This window comes from Poecilia formosa, unplaced genomic scaffold, assembly GCF_000485575.1.
Source record: "Poecilia formosa unplaced genomic scaffold, Poecilia_formosa-5.1.2 Scaffold36, whole genome shotgun sequence".
Lineage (NCBI taxonomy): Eukaryota > Metazoa > Chordata > Actinopteri > Cyprinodontiformes > Poeciliidae > Poecilia > Poecilia formosa.
Window position 1 is genome coordinate 3,385,058 of NW_006799975.1, and position 12,164 is coordinate 3,397,221.

Below are 12,164 nucleotides of genomic sequence, written 5' to 3' on the forward strand. Positions count from 1 at the left end.
GATTATGGTCAAACATAAGATTCACAGACACATCCTAATACTCAACCAGAAAGGGAAAAAAATATATATATATATATATATATATATATATATATATATATATATATATATATATATATATAATGTGTCTTTTAGAAGCAATGTGAGCAGAAGATGTAATGACTCCCCCACCCCTTTTTTTTTTTTTTTTTTTTTTAAATGAGCCTCTTAATTCTATACTCATGCTGGAAATAAGGAGTTTGAGGCGGTTATCTTTGCTTTTCAGGGATGCACGATTGCATGAACCTCAGATAAAAATCCAATCTGATATCATAAGACAAAAAGGCATTTTAGTTGGCTACAGCACTTGCTCAGTGTCAACAGTTTTTAGTAATTACCAGATAAGCATTGTCTGAAATACAAACACACACACACACACACACACACACACACGCACACTCCCACAGACAAAGAAAATGGGCTGAATGTGAAATAATAGCGGCTGCATTTCTCTCCTGGTGTTTACTGTGTCACTTCACAAAGCCCGCTTTAAGACAATAAAAAGAAGGAGACGTGCTCCGCGCGACACGTCCCGGCCTTTTGTGGGTTGCCCAGTGGTGCACTCACTCAATCTAAATCTAATCAGCGATTTGTGCAATTTGCAATAAATATAATCAATCCTCATCAAATTGTTTCCACTTGAGCATCGTCTCGGTTTGTATATACGTGCGTCGCCCCTCGCGCTCTCGCTAATCACACGGAGGCAGATGCGGCCTCTGATCGCATCACGGGGGTAAGCTGTGCTGTCAACAGCTTTGCCGGCTTTGCACTGGTGCAAATCTAAACACAGCCTCTTTAAAGCATTAGCGTGTTTTCCGAGTTTGCTTTATAATTTCCCCAACGCATTTGACAGAAATTGTTTATCTGTGTACAAAGCTCTGTCATTAGTGATTTTCCGGCGAACCTTTAAGACGGTGTGCGTTTTGTAGCGTTTGTCTGGCAGGAAAATGCTGATGAACAAATCGAAGTGAAAGGCTTGTTGCTTAATCCTCGGGCTGCCAACTATCCCTGAACCGCAACGCCGGGCGCGTCTCAACCCCGCCGCAAAAGTTCTGCGTCTCGCCGCGCCCCCACAAATACAGCCTCGGTAATTCCTGCCAAGCCGGAGATTTAGACTGAACAGCTATTAGGCCATCACTCTCTGGAAGTGCCAAGCTACTATCCAGCTCAGAAAGCCCCCCGTCCTAACCCTGGCCATTTTATTTTTTTTTTTCAGAAAATACAATCAAATTCACCTTTCTTGTTGAGTCAAACATCGACCGATATTTACATTGTACAATGCCGAGAACGCAACGTGACAACGCCTGCTGCAAGCTGTGAGTCATCTTTCCCAACACGGTCCCTCTCATTCCTCTCATCCAAGATTCAGTCAAAACCCTAATATCAGTTTTGACAGATTCCATGAAAATGTTTTGATCATCTGTAGCTAATTCGATTGAAAGAAACAAAAAACGGGTCTGAATAGACACACACATGCGCACGCACACACACAAGTTATTTATAAGCCTGTGGAGGGAGACTGACACATTTCCACCCCTGGACTTTATTCGAGCGAACATGAAGGCGGGTTTCCTGTTGCAGGGCGCCGAGCTGTTTCTCTTCTGGGCCGCCGAGGATGTCAAAGCGCCACGCGGATGCGGTGAACTCAATATCCATATCCATGATGCATCAGAACCTTGGCATGGCACAAAAATAACTGCAATACCTCAGGAGCCACCTCAGAAATCCCCCTTAATTGAGCAATATCTTCATTCCTGATCCGTGCGCATCACCAAGGTGAAAAGGGACTGTGCAAGTTAAATGAAAGAAGAATTCATGATGTGTGGTGGCCTCTCTCTCTCTCACCCTGGCTATTTCCCCTCTTGGCAGAGGCCAAATAGAGAATGTTAAATGAGGCAATTGTGTCCTGGAGGCAAAAAACGAAGAGGAAAGAAAAAAAATACACACACGTACACACACAGGCAGTACCCGTGCTCTCTGCTCCAGCCCGGAGGAACATTCAGAAGTACGGCGAGGTAAATCCCAACCACCACACCGGGGTAGTTCACACCAAGCCTACCTTCCCAGGAGAGCCGGACACTCTGCTCTGTAATTTATAGGGCTTGGCTGGAGGAAATTTATAATCAACTCTGTGTCTCCTGCACACAAAAAAAGGAGGTCAGCGCAGGACTTATTTGCATTTCCGGTAGGCAAAAATAGCGACAAAAACGCACAACTTCAAAACCTGCATGGAAGATGGCAAAGGATTCTTACTCTAATGTTGCAACTTTGATCTCCAAGATTTTCTCTTTTGGCATTTTTAAATACTTCCATGTGTTAAAACAAAGAAGGAAACAACTCAGCTCTGATTCTAACAACCAGCTGCTAATTTGTGTTATGTATTGGAGATGAGGTGCCGATTTTCAAACCTGAGTGAAGTTGGCTGACCTTCAAAATCAAACCAAATTTGTGTCAAACATTTGTGCAGCAACAAAATTCATGTGTGCCTCTGTCTTTTCAAAGATATCAATAAACGTTTCCAGAGGTCAGCGAAGGTCAATCAGCCCAGTGAACAAGCTCATCTAGGATGAAGCTGGATGATAAAATGTCCCAGAAGAAACAATAAATCATGCACATGGAAATTATTGAGTTTGTTTTAATTTATCATGTGATTAATTGATTTATTGCTTCTGGTGACAGCAATTTGAAACCACCAGTTTCATTTCATTTTTGTGAATTAAATGAGGAGGCAGGTGGTGACCTCTGAAAACTTTTTTATTTCCATCTTAGAAAGGTACAAGCAAAACCATTTGCAGCACAAACGTTGCTCAAAAGTTTGACACTCAGGTTTTCCACAATGGTTGCTTTGCACGTTTGTTATGTTACACCTTGTAACCTCACCCCATTAAGTTTTTTTGTTACTATTAATTTCCAAAATGACTGAAGTTACATGGAAAAGTTGTGCTTTGATATTCTCACACATAAAAAAAAAAGCATCAAAACTGACAAAACCTCATGTCGCACAAATCAATCATTTTAAGTTTCCGAATGTTTCTAAGTGTGATCCCATCATGGGAGCAAACATGCAGAGAGGCCTGTAGAAATGCCAGGATGTGCAAAGCGTCGTGTTAACAGGAAACTGATCCCCCCTTCCCCAGATCCCTCTCCTCCAGCAGTCCCACTCTGTCAGCTATACAGACATACTCTACGGTGACACCCCTGATAATCAGAGCTTTGTCTGGGTCTTAAAAGGACGTACTTGAACAACAGCGAGGCCAGAGGCCCTCTTTGCTGTAATGGCCTTCAGACATCAATATTTAAATCTCACATCTCAGCTGCGATTAGAATGCCGCCTTCTTCTCTTTTTTTTTTTTATTGTTGTTGTTTTTGCCCCCATCCTAACACAACAAGGTGGGGTTGAGAGAGAGAGAGAAAAAAGCTTAAATCAATGATCTTTGAGTCCAAACTAGATTCCTGAGCAGTTTGCCACTCAGCAGTGAGATAAGATAAACTCTCTTTGACCTGAGAGATGAAGTTGCCATGACGATCGGGGGAGTCCACTTTCTCTATTGATATTTTGCTGATGTAACAACAAATGGAACTAGATCCCGCGCCTGATAATGCTGATTAATTAATACCAATATTGATCGGAACGAGGAGGAGACAAGGCTATTAACTTAAAGCGGACTGAAAGTCAATTGTTGCCCGGGGCTCGGTGGGCATCGCCAATCTAAAATCTGAACAAACACAGGGGGATGCGCTCGAGGAACAAACTGTGGGAAAATTGAAAAGGCAGATCTATGTGAGATTTGATAACATTGGGTGAATATGCTAGAATGAGATAGGAAGCGAGACGGAAATGTTTCCAGAAAATGCAGCCGCGTTCGCAGGCCAGCTGATCGGCGGTGTGCAGCAACAGGTTGAGAGAGGCACACCCTGCATTTCTGCACTCTCTCTGGGATGCTAGCAAAATGTGACTTTAAATCTGCTTAAAAAGCAAAATTGATAATTTTGTAAAAATATGCCATTATTTTAGGTATATTCATAGACACACATCGTCCGTTTTATGATCTCTATGGATGGTTGATTGATGTTTAATTGCTTATGATAAAATCAATTAACTACCAATTGATAGTCAATCGGTACAAAATCTACCCCTTTTATATCAATTGACCATAAAAGTGGTAGATTTTTTTTCACACTACTTTTACATTAAAAACTTTGTCAATATGTGGCATGAAATTGTAATTTAATGAAACAAACTAATACATACATAAGTAAAACAAAAGGATATAAGATGGAAATAATTCCAAAAATGGAGTGACATTCATTAGCCAGCTGATTGGTGGCGTGCAGCAACAGGTTGGGAGGGGCACACCCTGCCTTTCTGCATTCTCTTCAGGAGGCCATTAAAAACTGACTAAAGCATCAGACTATGTTTTTTGTTTGTTTTTTATTACTTCATACAAGTAACAAGTCTAATCCCGGCTGCACTAAAAGGCCTTTCCAGGGCTTCAGTTTTGTCTCAGACACATTTCAAAAATTAACATTTTTATCCAGAGCGGTGACAGATCCAGCCCCCCGAATGAAATGAAAACACAATGGCAGCGGCTTGAACCGGCGGTTATTGGAATAATAGCAGAGGAATTCAGGAAAGAGGAAGATAAAGAGGAAGCCTGGGAGAGGAAGTGACCTCCACCTTTGTGGCAATCCCTGCCCACGTCTCCCGCCGCTGCCCAGGGCACCGCAGGCTGATGGGAAGGGGGGACGGCAGCGCATCGGCCCCCAGCTCAGTGAACGCACCGCCGTCTCAAACAGAAAGGAAGCAGCAGCTTCCGTGCAATCCTCCCCCTATAGCTTTGGAGTCTGGAATAGAGGAACCAATCACAGCCGGGGAGGCACAAAGACCATATACAAAAAAATAAAAATAAAAACACTGTTCTGTTTTAGGCACAAAATAAAGACGCAAAGAAAAAAAGGAAAAAAAAACACAATGAAAGGAGATGACATTCATCTGTATTGTTGTTTTGTGTCAAAAGTGAGGAGGCAATTGGGGATCCTTCAGCTAAGACGAGGCAACGGCACAAGCTGTTATTGGCAGGGAACAGATGTTTGAGGGAAAGTTGGCATTCAACGACCATTCTTCTGCTGACAGAAATCGACGAGAGAAACACGAGAGACGCGCCGTGATTGTCACCCAAATGAAAGGAGGACCCTTAAATATACAGGGAAGCTGGCACGCAAACGGGTTTTTTTTTTTCCTTCTTTTTTTTTTTTTGATTCCTACACCCCCAAAACATCTGACTGCTTTGGGCTGCCAGCGTTCGGCGGGCCAAGGGTGAAACGCAGCGCGTACGCAGCTTCTCGGCGTACGAAGCAAAGCTGAGCTAAGTTGGAGGAAGAAGGGAAGAAAAAAAAACGGATGAGAAGTCAAAGCGAGAAAAAACACACACGTAAAGCACATCAAGCTAACAGTTCCAACGGCTCTGCTAAAACCCGTAAGCACATGCTCGTCGCGAACGCACCAATGTATACTCGAGCAAACACACACACACACACACACACACACACACACACACACTCACATTCAGATACAGGATGTTGGCAGTCAATTCTGTAAACACTCCCCTTATCCCTTACTAGTGTAATCTGCCTCTGATAAATGCCCCTCCAAGATAGAAATGTCACCTGATATGATAAACAGTATGCTGACGTTACATAAAGTGGCCGTATGCTAAGGAGTTGGAGAGATTAACTGTGGAGCAGAGATGGAAAAAATGGTTGGTGTGATAAAAAGCAGACATTAAGCTGGAGCAGAGCGCCCCGCTCAGCTGTGGTTCAGGTTCACAATGACTGGATGAGGGAAGAACAGACACTCTGTTGTCATTTTTTTTCTTAAGGGTTACACACATGAAGCGTTAGCTAAAAGGTCAACGCGTACAAAGGAAGTTAGCAGTAGGTGGAAAACAGAACGTGAAATTGAGTGTTGCTTTTTCTCCCGAGAGTTTTACTGGACATGACATGAGCCACATATTTGGTCATCTATTTAATTTGCTTCTGCAAAAATTTCACACTTTGCCATACTGAAATTCAGATTTTTTATTTTTTATCAAATTCTGGAAATTTGAGACTCAAAAACAAGTACAGTAGTTAAAAGGCTTCACTGTCTGCATATTCTACAGATTATTAAATAAAACAATGCGTTTTAAAGGGCTAGTTCACAGCTTTTTTAGATCAGCACCTCTTCAACATCTACAGAGCTGTTCAAATCATTTGAATATCACTGAAAAGTTTATTTCACCAAGTGAAGCACAATATATATGTAAATTAGACAAATACCTAAAGGTCAGAAGTTTGGGAATATATCAAACTTAAATAACTTTGATATTATTATTGACTATAAGGACCCTTTATTTACTTTATATCAGATCATTACCAAAATATGTCATATCTACTAGTCAGCTGCTACGAAGGTGAGCACATTTCTCCCTCGATTAGAAAACAGAACAAATGTGACACATTCTGGTGGCAAAACAAAACATAAAGCCAATGTGTGAAAACTTAAGGAGTTCATGCATCATTTATTAAGATGTTCTCTTCGGTTTTTTTCCATTAATTTTTGACAGCTAGCAGCAGCCTGTCTACTAAGTAGCTCACTGCAGATTCAGCCTGAGCACATAGCCTGACTAACCAACCAGCTAATATCAGCTGGTATTTAAAATGTATTAAATAGGTAGCAGAAAACTACTATCAAGTTTAACATGTTTTATCTCAATATTTTCCTTTGTATGAAAAAAAAATGGTGATTGGTAATTTTCCAAACGTAAATCATTTTGAATCAGGATGAGAATCTAACTTTGACACATCCTCATCCTCATTGAACACAGTGGTGTGTACAACTGCAAGGTTTGACATTTTGACATTACGACCTAGTGGTTGGCAGTGGGGACCTGTGCACCCGGCCGCCCAGGACCAATACAAACTTACAGTAATCACCACAGTCTGGTGCTTGATTTTCCACAATGGCGGGTAAAAGAGCCGCAGGATGCAACATGAATTCTCAGATGGTCTATAAAGCGGAGACAACAGTAAAAGGGGGAGAGCACTAAGTCAGTTTAATAAGCACATTTGACATCGGATGTCAGCGCCCAGCCTCCGAGGGGGGTGCTTCAATGTGTCGCCATAAACACTGGCCAAGGCGCGCTCCCCCTACATCATCTATATGCCCCCCCTGCCCCTCTCACCCCTCTTTGCACGATACGAAACTTTGGGGGGCAATTTTACAGAAAAATTACTCCGAGGGGTCCCGGTTTCAATTCAGCCTGCCCGTATCTTTCCTTCCTATTAAGCATCAAAATGTTCCTCCTCTCACTGCGAGTGGAGGTATGGGCTCCACCAGAAGCTGAGAAGAGGCGGGTGGGGGCGGCTGAGGGGGAGGAGCGAGGGGAGCGAAGAGGGGATAGAGGGGAGCTTGGTGGAATTCACCCATCATATTACATCAGCTAATCGCACTCTGCCGAGCATCAGCGATATTTTCATCATTCCTGTCAATTTCTCCTGAATCCCTCCACCCCTTACATTTGAAATGACTAACAATCTGGGCAATTTATTGGCATATTGGCACAGGGTGATAAGGCTAAAAACAACAGCAGCCAGCAGCTGGCCCGGGGAGATGAGCTGATAACATTGATATGTGCTCCCACACAAAAACACCTCCACCGCTATCTCCTCTTTCTATCAAACTCTTATTACAATAAAAGTGAATGGGTTCTTTCTTTCTGAAAAAAAAAAAAAAACAACAACAAGGAGGGCACCCAGAAAGGGGGGCGACGGGGATATATATTTATAAATAAATATATATAAAAATCAGATGAAGCATTTCAGAAAGGGGGAAAGAAGAAAAAAAAAACAAGGAGGAAAATACATAATTTATCACTGTATTATCGGGATATCCAGGCAGCCTAATCAAGGAGCACTGAGTGACTATTTTTTGCCTTATCATCCAAAGTGGTGGAAACGGAGAAGGAATTATCAGCCAGCTGCAGATTGCTGGGCTGGAATTTTAATGGTAATAATCGGGTTTCTGATGGTATATCTCCTCTGCTTATCTTTCCCATTATCTGGCCTTATCTCCTCAGTCATCGGAGCAAATTAATGGCGCTCTTTCAGCATCGCCTTTTTATCGCCGCTCAGAGAGCACCCAAGGGGAAAGAATAAGCAAAATATTAAAATACTGCATAAATCACAATTTTAGATAACGGTCCAATGTATGCAGGATGGTGGGAGGAAAAAGAGAAGGGTGGAGGTGATGTGGGGTGGGGGGACTGCACCCAACAACCTTTTTGTCCTTTAGAATGACTGTCTGTGCCTGACTTTCTGTGTATTGCCTCCTGTGTCTTTATTTTCTTTTCTCTATTTTTTTTTTCCTCCGGAGTTCCCGGAGCGAGAACGAGGATCTAGGCTCCTGGTGACCTTTCTTCATCCAAGTGCTGCTTGGTTATCCAACCGCACACCACCAGCGACATATAAAACAAGATCTTACACACGACATGCTAATGTAGCAAAAAAAAGGCCAAGTCAAAGTGACGAAAGCAGAACACAAGAGTTAGGTTTGCTTTCGCGACCACGACGACAACAATTCTGGAGGCACCGACGGGATTGGTCTAAACACCAGAGGGCCTGCTGTCACGTCACACATTGTTTTGGCTTTAAGGTGAATGCTGATGGAAACATGAGCACTAAACAGAAAAACTGAATCAAGTCTTTTTTTTTTCTCTAGTTAGTTTTTGAAGTGTACTGTGTATAAAGCTATTTAAAAGGCTTAGGAGAAAAAGTAGAAGAAAAAAAACAGAAAAAAGCTTAATTTCTTTTTTAAAAATATAGAAGTCAAACAATTATAGCAATAGATTGAAGTTTAAAAAGGAAAATTTAAACAACCCGTCTTTAATTTTCTAGAATCTCTAAAAATTCAAATATTAGCTTTACAAATGAAATAAAACCAAGCAGCACAAAATTGTCATTGGTCACCAAAATAAGTAAAGAAAACCACTCCTGTGCATCAACAGGCAAATTACTTCATTTATGCAAACACACACACACACACACACACACACACACACACACGCAAAAACACCTAAACATGTATAACGAAACATTTCGTTCAATAAAACGTTTTAAGTTCAACAGATCATCAAAACGCTCTTCCACATTATAAACACAACACAATCTGCCCTTTCTAACCTCCTTCAGAGCCGACATCCATCTGTCACACTGAACACACACACAGCACATGCACACACCCACACACACTTATGACAGCTAAAACAGTGTGTTTACAACACCATATATTTCTGCCTCATCTGCAGGCAGCAGAAAATCATTCTGACTCTTAAGTTGTTTCAAAGCTATAATTTAAAAAAGAAACTAACCTGAACATGACCATGCAGGTCATAATCATATGCTCTAATTCCTTTAAACTGCATGAAAAATTATGAAAGGGAAGACTATAAAAAAAACATGTGTCCATTTTTAAAACAATTTCAAGAAAGTGTGTAATCTATAACTGGGTGCAACATTTCTATACAGTATATTTTACATATATTTAAGATAAACTACATATGCCACATTTACTTGAGTAAGGTTTTCCACAGCATGCTGCATGCATTCATGCACACACACACCTGACAGACGGTGTGTGCATGAGGGGGGAAAAACAGCTGAAAACTGTAAAAAGAAAGTGGAAAATACGCAGCTTCTGTGTGAGAGTGTGTGTTGAAAACACACTCACTTTATATCGATGTGGGAAAACAATGACTTTTTCAAGTTAGTCTCGTTATTTTAGGCCTACAATTTCAATTTCAATCGCTTTATTGTAAGACTCAAAGTGGTGCACTTTCCCCACACTTCAGAATTAACGCAACTATAAATTAAGTAAATAAGTCCGTGTTTTCCACCCTCTGCAACTTTGCAGGAAGTTCTCAGTCAATCAGGTTCAACTGTGGTCATTTCTTTTCTGAATTAATAATAATAATAATAATAATAATAAAAAAATAAAAAATTAAAAAAAAAGACACAAACGTAGCGCGGAGGTCGAGCGAAGGAAGCGCCGTGACAGGCAAGCGGAACACGGCGGCGGTGCAGTTGAGCGCTCCTGGAATCAGCTTCAGAATCATTTTCACTGTTCGGCTAAAACATCCCATTTAATAAGAAGCAAAAGAGGAAACTTACGTTTGATCTGCCGCGGGTTGCTCTGCTTCCTTCGGGACATGCCTGCTGTGCGGCTGCTCAGTGAATCCAGGTGTAGTAGTACTGACAGATCGATAGGTTTTGCTTCATCCAAGCAGTCGATTCTTTGGAGGGGTTGGTGGTAGTGAGGGGGTGTTTTTGTTTTTTAGGTGTTTTGTTGTTGTTGTTGTTGTGCTTCATCCAAGCAGTCGATTCTTTGGAGGGGTTGGTGGTAGTGAGGGGGTGTTTTTGTTTTTTAGGTGTTTTGTTGTTGTTGTTGTTGTTGTCTGCTGGAAACTATAAAGGCAGAAGAAGGGGGGACCGGCACTTTTTTTTTAAAAACGCACAAGTCTATCGTTCCGTCTGTCTTTTCCTTTATCTTTCTCGTCTCTCTGGCTCCGGCTCTGACTTTCTCTCCCTCGCGCACACACAGTAACACACACACGCACGCGCGTTCTCCCTCTCTCTCTCTCGCTCGCTCTAACACACAAATGCGCGTACACACACCCCCTCCCTCTCCCGCACTCTTCCTCTTTTTTTTCCCTCTCCTGCGCTTCGCTGCGATCCTCACGGACTGACTGGGGAGGTGAAAACGTTTCGCGCTTTTGTTTGAAGATAAGGTTTGTTCCTCCCCGGGCACCGTAGCCGCGCGGCGTCGTGAACTTCATGTGATCCGCAATCACTTTCGCTCCCCTCTTATTAATTAGGGGCGCCTCCGCTAATTAGTCCCTTTGTTTATTTGTTTTTTCTTTCCTTTTTTTAGAAATACTTTTGTTTTTTCATAACTTTGATGCAGAGTGAAAAAATATAGTTTTACTTTATTTATTGTAATGATGAACAAAGCAGGCAGTTTATTTTAGGTCGACCCTTTTTTTACTGCAGCATTGTAGTTAATACAGAGCTCCGTCTATATCGCTGACCAGTTCAGATCGACACACACCCACGCACACACACAGGAGGACTTCACTTCATAATGGCAACTGATGCTGCAGACAGTCAATGCTTTGACTATTTCGCTGAACTTTGACCCCATATTACCCTGAAGATGCACTGTAAATTGTTTTACAAAATTTTCAGTAATTCCAGCAGCATCTGTATTTAGCTGTACTGTAAAATCAATGTTAAACTAACATATATAAAGGAATCAGTACTGCAAACATAACAGCCAAAAAGAAGTTATAAAAAAACTACACAAAATACAGTATATCTGAAAATGCATAACTGCTGTAATTCATTCAGATTTATGGAGTAGTATGCAGAAAGCAGTGTCTTCAACATGATGAAAACAGACGATACTGTACAGAACAGAGAACATAGTAAACGCAGCAAAATCCAAAGTAACACACTGTACGCTTTTCACACTGAACTGTTGCAAAGACAACGAACTGTGTTTACAGTGTGGGTCCACTTTGGCTACAAAATATTAAAAATGTCTGCAAGACGTTTTATTTCAGTTTCTGCAAAAGTGGGAGTTTGTTTCCTATTCTAACCTTATATGATAAACGAAAATATTCACAATTTATTATAGTTGGAGTGTGAAAGAAAAATCTTTAGGATATTCAGAAGAGAAATGAGAGTACAAAGAAATCATGACTGCTCCATTGTAAAAAAAAAAAAAAAACAAAAGAAGAATTTCAGAGGGTAATGCAAATCAGTCATTAAGATTTTTCAAACTGAAAATGAAATGAAATGAGTGATGTTGACTAAAGACTAATTCTAAGAACATGAACTTTTAGTTTTTGGTACCAAATTTTATGCAAGCATTCAGGTTGGAATTTAAGTGAAGCTGTTGACTCATCATTCATCTTATGAAGCAGAGATATAAGGCTGACATCCTTACATGGGTTGTTTTATGAAGTAATACACAGAGTTCAGAATTTCATAAGATTTATGATTGAGAAAGGTCTCCATTTTGGAGAAAT

The 12,164-nt window shown here is 41.1% G+C and overlaps 1 protein-coding gene across 2 annotated transcripts in view; it reads right to left on the reverse strand.

Moving 5' to 3' along the window:
• The window catches only part of zfpm2a (zinc finger protein, FOG family member 2a), a 181,898-nt gene extending 171,125 nt beyond the window's left edge, over positions 1-10,773 (reverse strand). The window contains exon 1 of one of the 2 annotated variants that reach the window (XM_007550519.2): positions 10,246-10,773. In XM_007550519.2, coding sequence (XP_007550581.1) covers positions 10,246-10,285 — 40 coding nt within the window. In that variant the 5' untranslated portion in view covers positions 10,286-10,773. The remainder of the gene's footprint in view (positions 1-10,245) is intronic. The other variant, XM_007550517.2, reaches the window with a different exon arrangement.
• Positions 10,774-12,164: the final 1,391 nt, after the last annotated feature.